General features: G+C 46.5%; 1 protein-coding gene across 1 annotated transcript in view; it reads right to left on the reverse strand.

Annotated features, from left to right (window-relative positions):
• Positions 1-13,967, reverse strand: part of Myo1f (myosin IF) — a 46,319-nt gene that overhangs the window by 26,086 nt on the left and 6,266 nt on the right. The window contains 2 exon segments of the mRNA XM_035445842.1: positions 33-122; positions 536-673. Coding sequence (XP_035301733.1) covers positions 33-122; positions 536-673 — 228 coding nt within the window.

Here is a 13,967-nt window from a genome sequence, read left to right on the forward strand (position 1 = left end):
GGTGTGGGCATACCCATCCAACCTGGACTCACCGCGCCCTGGTAGAGGTCAATTTCTCGGTCAGTGAAGTAGGGCATCTGCTTGAAGGGGTTTACAGAGATAAGCACTGGGCCGATGTATGTCTTGAGAGGTAGTTAAGAACCATGCAGTGTCTTGCTTTGCCTTTCAAATACTTCTTACCCCTTATTCTATCCCGACAAGACTTCTCCAAACCACTTTGCTTGGAGAGAGAGAGGTGAGATGCTTGAATGCACCTTGGGTCTCTTAGGAAAAGAAGGCTGGATCCAGAAAGAGGGGAATCAGCGGTTTAGCTTCTCCAAGGCAGGGGTGCGATGGCAGCTCCAGCATCTCAAACCACAGCACTACTGTTCAGTCTTCCCATCCTTCCTCCATTCATTCATCCTCTCCTCCAACCCTGGGCCGGGCTTTCACAGGTCCTGACTGCCATCCCTTTGGCACCCTTCCCTGCCCCAGTCCACCATTCTAACTTCTATTGCCCAGTCACCCTCCCATGCCCCTGCACTGCTTGGGATACAAAAATGTAGTCATCCATAAAACGCTTGCGGAGGTTGCTCACAATGGCGTCCTCTGAGATCTGGGACAGCAGCACCATGTCATCCACACCACTCTGCTTCACGTTGTGACTCTGCCAGTGAAAACGCTCCTTGCTGCCCTGTGGATGGCAATGGAGGGATGGAGGGTGAGCCCTTTCAGGGGAGCATGGTTGGGGTATCTGGTTTACTTCCACCGCAGCTTCTGCTTCCACAGATACCCCAGTAACGGCTAGATTTTGTTTGTTTGTTTTTGGTTTTTGAGTCAGCATTTCTCTGTGTAGCCCTAGCTGTCCTGAAACTCACTCTGTAGACCAGGCTGACCTTGAACACACAGAGATCCGCTTGAATGGCTAGTTTTAATTCTTAGCTGGATACAATTTAGAATCATCTGTTAAGAGTTTCAATGAGGGACTGTCTAGGTCACTTTGGCCTGAGAAATGTCTGTGGGAGGTTGTCCTGATTACACCCCAGCCCTTCACTGGGGTATTCTAGGCTAGCATTACACCAGTCTTTGCAGAGAGAGGGTTGGATACAAGTAATCATTCTCTCTCTGTCTCTCTCTCTGTGTGTGTCTCTCTCTGTGTCTCTATCTCTGTCTGTCTCTGTCTCTGTCTCTCTCTCTCTCCCCCAGCCTGTAGCCCCTGGCTAACCTAGAACTCACTATGTAAACCAGGTTCCTATCTAACTCATGAAGATCAGCCTGCTTCTGCCTCCCGAGTGCTGGGATTAAAGGTGTGTGCCACTGTGTTTGGCTCTCTCTGCTTTTGACTGTGGATGTGACTAACTAGCTGCTTCACGTCTCTGCCCTTACTTCCCCACAATGATGGACTGTAGCCTGGAACTGTGAGCCAATGAAACTTGATATGCTGATCTTTCTCAGGTCAAGCAAGGGGATCAATCCTTCCCCTATTAAGTTGTCTGGGTCAGGCATTTTGTCACAGTGAAGAAAAAGCTAGTGAAAGAAGAACATTGAGAGGTGAGGAGGCCAAAGAAAGTGTGGTGGTTTGAATGAGATCCCCCTCCACAGTCTCTGGTATTTGAATACTTGGTCACCATTCTGATGGTGGTGGCACTGTTTGGGCAGTTTGAAGGTGTGGCCTTGCTGTAGGAAGTAAGTCTCTCTGATTCCTGCTGATGTTTTGAGACGTGAGTTCTCAAATTTCAAGTTCAGTCACCATGCCTTCCTACTCCTACAATCCCCCACTCTGATGGTGATAGGCTGTTGTCACTCTGGAACCATAAGCCCCAAATAAACCCTATCTTAGTTACTTTTCTAATGCTGTGACAAGACACTTTGACCAAGTCGATTTATAAAAGGACATGTTTTATTCGGCTTACAGCTCCAGAGGGTGAGAGTCCAAGACAACAGAGCAAAGGCATGGTGGCAGGAACAGCTGAGAGCACACGTTCTGATCCACAAACAGGAGGCAGTGAGGGCACGTTGGCAATGGTGGCAGTTTTGAAACCTCAAAACTCGCCCTCAGTGTCATACTCCTTCAACAAGGCCACACCTCTCAAACTGCCTGAACCATGCCATCGGCTTGAGACTAAGTATTAAAACATATGAATAGAGGAGAGCAAGATAAGAGATACCATATTACAAGGAGCCATTATAGGTTTAAAGAGAAATCAGGTGCTAGGGAAATGTCTGAAGATCTACAACGATGACACCAAGTAACAATCTAAGCAACAGAGGAGAGGCTACCTTAAATGCCCTCTCCTGATAATGAGATTGATGACTGACTCATATGCCATCCTAGAGCCTTCACCCAGCTGGTGGAAGCAGAAGCAGACACCCACAGCTAAACACTGAACTCAACTGGAATCCAGTTGCAGAGAAGGAGTGATGAGCAAAGGGCTCAAGAGCAGGCTGGTGAAACCCACAGAAACAGCTGACCTGAACAAGGGGGAACTCTTTGTCCCCAGACTGAAAGCTAGGAAACCAGCATGGGACTGATCCAGACCCCATGAACACAGGTGTCAGTGAGGAGACCTCGGAAATCTATGGGGCCTCTTGTAGTAGATCAGTACTTATCCCTAGCATAGGAATAGAGTTTGGGAGCCCATTCCACAAAGTGGGATACTCCCTGAGCCTAGACACAAGGGGGTGGGCCTAGGCCCTATCCCAAAGGACATGACAGACTCTGAAGACCCCCTATGGAAGACCTCACCCTCCCTGGGGAGCAGAAAGGGTATGGGATAGGTAGCATGTTAGTTGGGGGTGGCAGGGGAGGAGGGAAGGCAGAGGGAACTGGGATTGACATGTAAAATAATCTTGTTTCTAATTTAAATAAAAAATGGAGAGAAAGAAAAAAAATGATCCTGTGGGGACATTCTCATTCATATTTAAGTATGGATCTCTGGGGAGTCTCTGTGTACATGGGGGACTCTTTCTCCAGCAGGGATTAACACCTTCAAGAGTTCTGAACTGGGGCATGGAATGGGGATACTTTTGAATAGCAGGGTTTTGTTTTTATCTGTGCTGGGGATGGAACACAGAGCCTTGTGCATATTAGTTAACTAACTGGTCTACTACTGAGCTTCACCCTCAGCCTGTGTGGCTTTTTTGTTTTGTTTTGTTTTGTTTTGTTTTGTTGTTGTTGTTGTTTTGAGACAGGGTTTCTCTATGTAGCCCTGGCTGTCCTAGAAGTCACTCTTTAGACCAGGCTGGCCCCAAATTCATAGAGCTCTGTGGGATTAAAGGTGTGCACCATTACTGCCCAGCCTGTGTGGCTATATTTGGTTGTCTTAGAGATGGGGATATGGTTGGCAGTTAGTGGGTGGATGCCTGCACACAATTCATTAGAGATGGGAGAAGGGGAGACTGACTCACTATGTAGCTGTGAGAGGCCTGAAACTCACTAAGTAGACCAGACTCCTTCCAATTCACAGAGTTTTCTTGGCTCTACCTCTGAGTGTTAGGTTAATAGCATTGTCACCACTCCTGTGTTAACAAAAATATTTCATATGCAAAGAGAAAATCAATACCAGTTGAATATCTTTTTTTTTGTTTTGGTTTTTCCAGACAGGGTTTCTCTGTGTAGCTTTGGAGCCTGTCCTGGCACTCGCTCTGGAGACCAGGCTGGCCTTGAACTCACAGAGATCCACCTGCCTCTGCCTCCTGAGTGCTGGGATTAAAGGTGTGTGCCACCAACAGCCCAGCCTGTAGGGAGACACCGTAACCACGCCTCCTAAAGGCTGGCTACAGGTGTGCTTAACCACGCCTGTCAGGGCGTGGTCAGGAGATGTTCAGGATGACGTGTGTGGGGTTCTTAATGTGTGGGAGAAATGTGGGAGCTCTCTCTCTGGTCTTGCTGCCTCTGGCATGCTCTGGCTTGTGCTTGGCCAGTATTATTTAAATAAAGATATCTTAACCTACAAGCTCCCGTCACGTGACTCCCAATGTGAGGCAAAGATCTGAGTTTCAAAGCTTACAAGATAAATTACAGAACAGAGCTAACAAACTAGAAATGTCTATCAAGTCTATTGCTGAGGCAAGTCACAACCTTGATTCTAAATTTCAATTCCTGGATGGCAGTTTCCATGCCACCCAGATGCTAGCTAGGGACAAACATATTACACGTCTAGCAAACCTTGGGGAACAACAGTCACGGCAATTCATGGATTCGCTATCATGCCTTAAATCTTTCATGATGAATGAGATTAAAACCTCCCATGAGGACGTCGTAGCTAGGCTCAAGGACCTATTTGAGGATGAGGAGATGGAATCGCTCCACTCTGAGACACCTACTCCAAACAGGTATTTCAATCATTCTAAAATCGTTGCATGTACACCATTGGTCTACCCAGCAACAATGATAGAAAAGCCACCAACTAAAAAACACTCCCAGGGACAGATGGCATATATATGACAACCTATACAGTTAAAAGATTTTAAACATATTAAAGAATCAGTTGTCTCTTATGGTCTTCATAGCCCATACATAAAACAGCTATTGCATTCATGGGCCAACTTTAACAGAATGATGCCCGCAGATTGGGTAGGACTGATGTCAGCTGTCCTTGAAAATTCACTTGGCCGATATTATTTAAATAAAGATATCTTAACCTACAAGCTCCCATCACATGACTCCACACTGGCCAGTTGAATATCTTTAATCAAAATGTTAGGAATCTGAAGTGTTTCAAGATTTTTAAATTTATTTTTATTTTTAAATAAGCAACCAACCAAAACAATAAAACAAAACAAACAACAAACTAAACAAACAAACAATACCACCACCAAAAAACACCAAACAGCAAACCCATTTTGGAACATAAGCATGGTGGCTCCAAGCACTTGAGAGGCCAAGGAAAGACTGCCATGGCTTGAGGCCAGCTTGTGCTACAGAGTAAGACCCTGTCTCAAAAACCCAAATGTATTTTTTTTTTTTAAAAAAAGGCGACATAGCTAAACACTGAACCATACTACTGGAATTCAGTTGTGGAGAGGGAGAGGGATGAGCAAAGGAGCCAAGACAGGGCTGGAGAGACCTGTAGAAACAGTGAACCCGACCTACTGATAGAATGGAGACCCTATTCATAAAGCTGGGGAAACAGCATTGGACCTAACCAAACCCTCTGAATGTGGGTACCAGCTAGGAGTCCAATACAGTCTAGGGGTCTTCTAACAGCGGAGCCAGTCTTTAGTCCTAGAGTACAAATGGACTTTGGGAGCCCATTCCCTATGGATGGATACTATTGCAGCCCAGATACAGCAAGGAGGGTCTAGACCCTCCCCTAAACATTATTACAGACTTTGAGGAGTGGGAGGGTGGGTTGGGGTGGGTTGGGTGGGGAACATGGGAGGATGGAAGGGCGAGAGAATGGGGGGATTGATAGTAAATATGAGTAATTAAAAATAATTTTAAAAAAATGAAAAAAGAGCATCCTTCCCGATGGGATGATTTGAAACTGGTGATATCAAATGTTAATTTTTTTGAAAGTGATGCTAAGGAAAAAATCCTGTTCCAGGATTTATAAGAAAAATAAAGGGTAACTGAATGTGAAAATATGCTTTCACCAAATAACCAAATAACTTCTAAACTGCTTTTTGTTAAGCAAACATAACATTTAAATAAAGAAAATTAATTTAAAAAAATCTGAAGAGATGGGTTGGCAGTTAAGAGCACTTGCTCCAAAATCATGAGGACTGAAGTTTAGATCTACTGTGTGATAAGCTGGGTACCCCTCAAAATTGCCTGTAACCCCAGTTCTGGGTGCAGTGTGCAGAGACAGGAAGATTACTGGAGTTTGTGGGCTTTGGCATAGCAGCAAGAGGTTCAGGAAGAGATGCTGGCTCAGAAGAACAGGTAGAATGTGATGGAAGAGGACCCTGGCACCCTCTCCACCCTCTTCTGGTCTCCTAGTGCAAGCATGTACGGCCTTCTCTGCGTGTAAACACCTGCACATACATCTACACAGACACAATAAATAAATACATCTTTACTGCCTCCCCCAAATGTGATTCATTTGGTAGAGCAGTTGCCTAGTCTAGAATGCTCAAATCTCGGGCTACAACCCCAGCACTGCATACAACAGACATTGTTGGTGTACACCTCTCATCACAGTGTTCAGGAGGTAAAGGCTGGAGAATAAATTCAAGTACATCATCAGTTATAATATGGTCAGTTGGAGGTTAGCCTGGGGCACATGATACCCTGTCTCGAAAACATATTTAATTGTGGAATATTAGCACACATAAGATATCTTGGGGCTAGGGCCCAAGTCTCAACAGGAAATTCATTGATGTTTCCTTTACAGTTATACATAGCCCGAAGGTCATTTTAGATACTTGCTGCTTCATGCTTGGGGTGGGTGTTTGTTTAACGCCATGTACAGCTGGAGACCATTCAAGACACCTGGAGATTAGAGGCTTGTTGCAAGATATTTGATTACACTGTGTAGAGATACACCACTGTGGCTGCTTTAACAAAAAGCTAAATGGCCAGTAGCTAGGCAGAAGGTATAGACAGGACTTCCGGACAGAGAGAGCTCTGAGAAGACATGGGGGAGGGTGTCGCCAGCTGGACACAGAGGGAACAGGACATGCAGGAGGAAAGGAAAAAGCCCCAAGACACATGACAGCATGTGGATTAATAAAAACAGGTTCATTGAAGTTATAAGAGCTAGTTAGAAACAAGCCTGAGCTAAGGCTGAGCTTTCACAATTAGTAAGAAGTCTCCAGGTCTTTATTTGGGAGCTGCTGGAACAGAGAAAGACTCCCTACAGAGGCTGAATCCAAACACATCCTGTCAACCACCTCCCAGTCCTCTTCGGCGCTGCTTATACTGCTCATGGAGTTTGTACAGAGAGGACTGCTCAGCCATGAGGTATTTGGCAAAACCCTGAAGGTCATTTTATACATCCTATGTAGTGCACCTGAGTTTTTCTGGGGCTGCCGCATGAGGTCAGGTGTGGAGTTTTCTACCCATGTAATTTGCTGACACTCAAGTTTGAGCCAGGTGCAGTGATGTGCACACACACACACACACACACACACACACACAGTCACGCCTATAATTCCAGAACTCTGTAGCTGAGGCAAGTAGACGGTGAGTTCCAGGCCAGCTCGTGTGATATAATATAATCCAAACCCAAACCAACAAAAAAAGTTAAGTTTCAGGGCATTGGAGTGAGGGCTAAGAGTTGCTGCTCTTGTAGAGGACCCACCTTCAGTTTCACCAGCACCCACATGGTGGGCTATAACTGTCTGTAACTCCAAACTCAGAGGGTCCAGTGCACTATTTTGGCTTCCTTGGACACCAGACACCCACGCTGTATACAGACATACATGTAGGCAAAACATGCATACACCTTTGAAATTAAAATAATAATTAAAAGAAGTAAAGAGAGCTGGGTGATGGGCAATGGTGGCACACACCTTTGATCCCAGCACTCAGGAGATAGAGGCAGGCGGATCTCTGTGAGTTTGAGGACAGCCTGGTCTACAGAGCTAGTTCCAGGACAGCCAAGGCCACACACAGAGAAACTCTGTCTCAAAAAACAAAACAAAAAAAAAAAAAGGAAAGAAAAGAAGGAAGGGGGGCAGGAGGGATGGCTCAGCGGTTAAGAGCACTGACTGCTCTTCCAGAGGACTCGGGTTCAATTCCCAGCACCCACATGGCAGCTCACAACTGTTCATAACTCCTATTATGAGAGGATCCAATGCCCTCATAAAGACATTCATTCATGCAGGCAAAACACCAATGTACATAAAATAAACATTTTTTAAAAAAAAAAAAAAGGAAGGGAAGAACGAAAGAAAGTAACATTAGAATCCAGCTGCTACACAGTTCAAGAAGCCTTTGCACTCTCACAGATGCCAGCAGGCTCCCTCCTGAGACTCTTCAAGAGCCATTAGCCAGCAGAATACCAGGTACTGGGGTTCTTATCAGGGGAAATTAGTTTACATCAAAGAGCCCAGCCACACTCGTGCTCCACCCTTTCCCTGCCTCCTGCTGGACAATCAGAGACCCTGTCTGTAGGCTTGTGCTGTAAAACCTCCTCCATCCTTGGAAGGGGACTATTGAGACTCCCACTTGTGTCAAATGACCTTGATTTTCTCTCTTTAGAGTCCCTGCCACATTGTCTATCTCTGGTACTGGGGTTTGAGCTCTTCTCAGAGCCTGGGCTACACTTCTGTAACTCGGCCTGTCTGTCCATGGTGTTAATAACTCCCCCCCCCCCCAGACAGGGTTTCTCTGTGTAACAGTCCTGGCTGTCCTGGAACTCGCTTTGTAGACCAGGCTGGCCTCCAACCCACAGAGATCCACCTGCTTCTGCTTCCTGAGTGCTGGGATTAAAGGCATGTGCCAACATCACCTGGCTATATTAATAACTTATAATGAACACCTCACCCCCCAACAATCCATCTTAGTATCCCTCTTGAGCTTGCATTTGAGACCTTTTGTAGGTGGGTACATCTGGTGGCTTCACTGCATTTTGGAGCCACTAGTGTGACTACATTCAGATTTGCAGACACATTTTTTAGAATCCATAACTTTTCCTCTGCATTACAGAGGATTACATGAATTCCTTTTCCTTCCTTCCATCCTTTTCCTCCCCTCTTCTTCCCTTTTTGCTGAAACAGGGGATGAACACCAGGGCATCACACATGCTAAGCAGGCATTCTAATTCTAAGCCCTTCACTTAGAGGAATTCTGGAGGGGGGGGAGGGCTCCACCCCTGAGCCACGCCCTCAATCCCTCACTGAGGAAGTTGATGTAGGGGCTCTACCACAGACCACATCATCCTTTACTAGAGTAGAGGATTATAATATTATGAAGGTTGACCCCAGACCTTCGTTGCTGGGTTTTATTCCTGTCTTACATGCAGCACTGCAAAAAAAAGAGAGTGCAGGATGTTATGCAACACGATCTCTACTTGAAAGAGACAGGAGGGAGAAGCTCATGGAATGCAGCAGGGTGCAGCTGTTAAAGGAGACGCATACCCCGTATACCCGGAGAGGCTAAGGAAGAGCTGCCTGGGAGGTCAGAGGTATCCAGGACAAGCAGTGGACCAGGTGGGATAAAACTGTGTTAAAATGTGTTGGGAGCTGCAAGGAACTTTCTGAGCTACCGAAAGGTGACAGCCCTCTGAGAAAGTGGGAGATATAGAGGACAGTGAGGACCCACCACCAGCCAGTCTGGCTGAGAAGAGGAAGGACAGAGGCTGGGGAGAGAGGTCGGGTCACAGTAGCCGGTGCTTCCTGTTTGCATGACAGGAACAACAGAGAAAGTTGGTGAAGACAGACCATGAAAATTAGGGTTGTAGTCATTCATGGGTTTGGCATGACACTGAAAGTCAAATCTGCCATTCTCTTGGCTGATGGTTGGGGTGTGGAGAAGAGCTGGGGTGTGGACATGCAGGTTGTGTAAGTGGCTGATGGGACAGGGAGTGGATCCTAGCTCCAAAGCGTCAGGGAAAGGCTCTTGTTTGGCGACTACAATGTAATAACAACAGCAGCCATGGTTAACTTCCTGATGTTCATTTGCTGCTCAGGTTAAGCTTCTTGCTTGGGTGCAGAGCCTTCCTCAGAAGTCCTAAATGGCCCGGGATTGCTATATAGCCCAGGCTGGTCTTGAACTACTGACCCCTCTGCTTCAACATCATGAGTGCCTAACTTTTCAGTGCCGGGAATGGAATCCCAAGACTTCCATGTACTATGTGTTCTGCCATTAAGTTTCACTTTCGGTCCTTACTAAACTTCTTTTTTCTCTTTCGTTTATAAATTTTTTATTTATCACTATTGTATGTGCACTCAGGTGCATGCCGTGAGTGGTGTTCCTGTGTGGAGGCCCGAAGGCAGTGCTATGGAGTCTCTTCTCTCTAGCCACATTTATGGGTTCGGGATCAAACTCCGAGAACTAGGGTTGTTCAGCAAGTGCCTTTACCCACTGAGACATCTTGTTTGCCTTTATTTTTATTTATTTAAGATTTATTTATTTATTATATATACAGTGTTCTGCCTGCATGTATGCCTTCAGGCCAGAAGAGGGCACCAGATCTCACTATGGATGGCTGTGAGCCACCGTGTGGTTGCTGGGAATTGAACTCAGGACCTCTGGAAGTGCTCTTAACTGCTGAGCCATCTCTCCAGCCCTTTATTATTATTTTTTAATTAAGGCACCATCATGCCCTTAATCCCATCCATTTGGAGGCAGAGGCGGGGACAGATGGATCTCTGTTAGTTTGAGGCCAGCCTGGTCTACATAGTGAGTTCTAGGAAAATCAAGGACAGACACACACACACACACACACACACACACACACACACACACACACACACAATTTAAAGAGGCAGGGTCATGTAGTACAGGCCAGCCTCACACCTGTTATGTAGCCAAAGCTGATCTTGAGATTCTGATCTATTGACTCTACCTCCCAAGTCGTGAGAGGACATATGCTTACCCACTAATTGGGGTTTTCGAAGTGCTAGGGATCCAAACCCAGGACTTCCTGCATACAAGCCAAGCCCTCTACCAACTGGCCTACACCCCCATGACTAACTCATGACCTACATGACTGAACTTAAAAATGAAGTGTAGGTGTGTATTATGTATTTATGTATGCATATATAAACGTGTGTACAAGTGTGTGGCTATGTGGGGTGTGCATGCAGAAGCCAGAAGAGGGTGTTAGTTGGATCTTTAGGACAAGGAGCTAATACACATTTGAGGGACATGGATGCTGGCCTCTTAGCTTCCATTCTCATGATAGAGCATCGGTGCTGTTCACTGCTGAGCCATTGTTATAGTTCTGTGACCAGGATTTTTAAGTGGATTACCTCAACTTTTCCTTTCAGCACACAGAGTCTGGTGGTACTATTATTATTAGGTCCATTTTTCAGAAGAGAAAACTTTGGTGCCTCAAGGTCAGAGGCTGCAAGACCAGCTGTGGTTGGCCCCTCTGGCCTTTCAAGCCGGGTTCCTCTTTCTGTTCTTCCCCCCTCTTCACACTGCTCAGTGTCTTCTGTCTCTTCAGGCTCATGGTGTTCACTCCCTGTCTGTCCTGACTCCTTCCAATATCCAAGCTCTTCCAGTTTCTCTGAGCTCTGCTATGTCATAAAACCATCCATGCATTCCTGTGTGTACTCCTAGCTACTCATGAGGTGGAGGCAAGGGTGTGGGGTGTTGCTCCGCTTGCAATGGGTTGTCTGGTTTCCATCTCCAGCACAACATAAACTGGGTGTGATGGTAGACACCTTGAACCCTGTTATTCATGCAGTGGAGGCAGAATGATCAGGAGTTCATCAGCATCCTCAGCTACACAGTGAGTTGGATGCTAGTCTGGACTACATGAGACCTTGTCTCAAACTGGCTATGGGGTATGGTAGTGCTGGCCCAACAGTTAGGAGCACTGGCTGTTCTTGCAGCGCACGGGTTCCCAGCATCCACATGGTGGCTCCCAGCTGAGGCTGACTGTAACTCTAGTTCCAAGGAATCTGACGCCCTCTTTTGGCCTCTTAGTGAGTGCTCTGTATGCACTTGGTACAATAAAAATAAATAAATATTTTAAAAACCCAAATCTAGCTAAACAACCAAATAACTGAATTAAAAAGTGCCAAGGGAGTAAGATTGTCCTTCGTGCCCCCTCAAGAACTCCTTTGTCTCCCTGGTTCAAGTTGAAACTGTGTGTTCCTAAGTTCCTTCCTTGAGCTGTGGGTGGGGGGAGTTGCAACAAATAGGTTTGTGGTCTCAGTTGACCACAAGCTAAATATGACTCAATCTGCTGTCTCTTGTGAAAGATACTGAGGGGCTGGAGGTGGCTATGGTGAGAAGTGGCAGGCAGATTCTTCCTCTAGCTCTTCAGCTACCTCTGCCTACATGGGAGGTGGCGGGGTGGGAGGGTGGAGGTGGAAGATGGCATGACAGCCTTCTTGGTGCTATTGAAGGGAGGGGCTGTTTGTGGTCAAGGTGGTGGCATTTTAGGGCTCAGGCTTGTAAGCTCTGCAGTGTAGTGAGCACACTTCCTGATTTCTATCAGTGCTTAGAGTAGGTACAGGCCTGGCCTAGGTTGCTCTTGAAGTTCTTGAGTGGTGCCACAAGTTGATGAAGCTAGTCCCCAAGGGGGAGGCTATGTTTTAGGGTGCAAAGGCTAGGTGGGTATATCACCCAAAGCTAAACATGCAACTTGACCTCAAGGGTCAAGAAGGCCTTGGATATGCATGCATGGTGGGAGTGAAACTCCAGAATCCTAGCTTCTTTGAGTGGAGAGCCCAGGTTCAAATAAGGCCAGGAGGATGCTCAGAGGCTATAGACAGCAATCACTATCAGCTGCTCACGGCAAGCCCTAGGTGAGCTCTCATCTTCTAGAAGAAGGAAGAGGAAGCCATAGCCAAGATGACTACTAAGGGAAGTGGCCTCTTAAAGGGACCAAGCTGAAATCGTCTTCCACTTTTTGTTTGTCCAGCAGCTTGCTTGGTCTCCTTGCCTCCATTTCTTTATTTGAAAAACAAGAACTCCAAAAGCAGTAAATGTCATGGGGCAGCTGCACAGATTCAACAAGGCAAAGCTTGTCAGATGATACTAACATTCCCCATCATCACTATGGGTGTCAGCTTTGAACTTGGCCAGCCCCAGTGGGCCCAAGGCAGGAGGAAGAGTTGAACAGTGGAGCTTTAGAATTTGCCCCAGATATGCCAACTATAACCATCTTAGCTGGGTGAACATAGTCTACAAAAATACTAGTGTGCCTCACTTTGGCTATCAGAATATTGATACAGCGGACTCAAAGATAATCCCTGAGGATTATCATGCAGAGAGAAGAGAAGGCTTAAATCCAGGGCCAGCCAGAGGAGCCTGACTTCTTAGACCACCTTATGGCAGAGACACGGATGGGTCAGTTGTGGGCAGGACCACACCTTCACTAGGAACTACACAGATAAGTGCAACTCTGACCTCTAATTAAACTTAACCCCATTTCAGGGCCTTGAAGATGGACTTGGGGTGTGTGTGTGAACGAGATTAGTATTGGATCGGGACCCCAAGTCCAAGTTCTCAGCACAAAGGAGATTTATTTGCCCCAGAGGGACAGAGGGCAGGGCATAAGAGACAAAGACAGGAGACAGAGGATGAGGGAGAAGGGGAAGGGGAAGGGGGCAAGGGAAAGGGGCAGGAGTATTTGTCCCGGAGGGGAAGACAGGACTGCCTCTGGATACAGAGGTGACAGAAGTGGCTCATAGGAAAATGGTGGTCTATAAAGGTAAAGAGGAAACCCTGTGTTAGGATGAGGTGTTTAATTTTAAATGGGCATGTTAATTAGGTGAGCCGAGAGGGACATTTGATTGCTGGACTTCAATACTTTCATAGCACCTTGGTAGTTAGCCTCAGGAGGAGGAAGTGGCCAAATAAGGGAATAGACCTTGGTGACTAGCTTGAAGAATGCAATCTAACACTTTTTAAGCAAGGAAGAGAGATGGGGAGAAGGGCAAGGTCTCTCAGAGCCATGGCCGCCATGCTTGCTCATCGGGCCAGAGAGAGTCCCTTCAGGTGGTGTCACTGTTTTTTCTTAGCTGTTTCCCCAACGTGGCCACATTGACCAAATCTCCTTTTGCTGCTTTTCCCTCTTAATCTGGCTGTTTTAGTTGGCTTATGGAGGACTAGTGGCTGGACCTGGCCTGTGGGAGCACAGGCTGTGACCTCAAGTCTGGTAACAAAGCTCTCTTAGAATTGGGGGTGATAAAAAAAGAAAAAAAAAAGAATTGGGGGTGATGAGCAAGAGCTTTAGAGTAGAGAGAAATAGAAGAGCCACTTCCTTCCTTACCAGGGTCCTGCAAGCTGTGGAAATATGAACCTGATGTTATAGCTGCTCCAGATCCAATGGTGGCTCTTGTGCCCCGCCCTTGGCCCTCAGGGGTGACCCTAGAATCCTTGACCTGCCTTCCCCAGCCAGGGGAGTTTTGGACCACAC

This window comes from Cricetulus griseus, chromosome 5 (genome assembly GCF_003668045.3).
Source record: "Cricetulus griseus strain 17A/GY chromosome 5, alternate assembly CriGri-PICRH-1.0, whole genome shotgun sequence".
NCBI classification, from domain to species: Eukaryota; Metazoa; Chordata; class Mammalia; order Rodentia; family Cricetidae; genus Cricetulus; species Cricetulus griseus.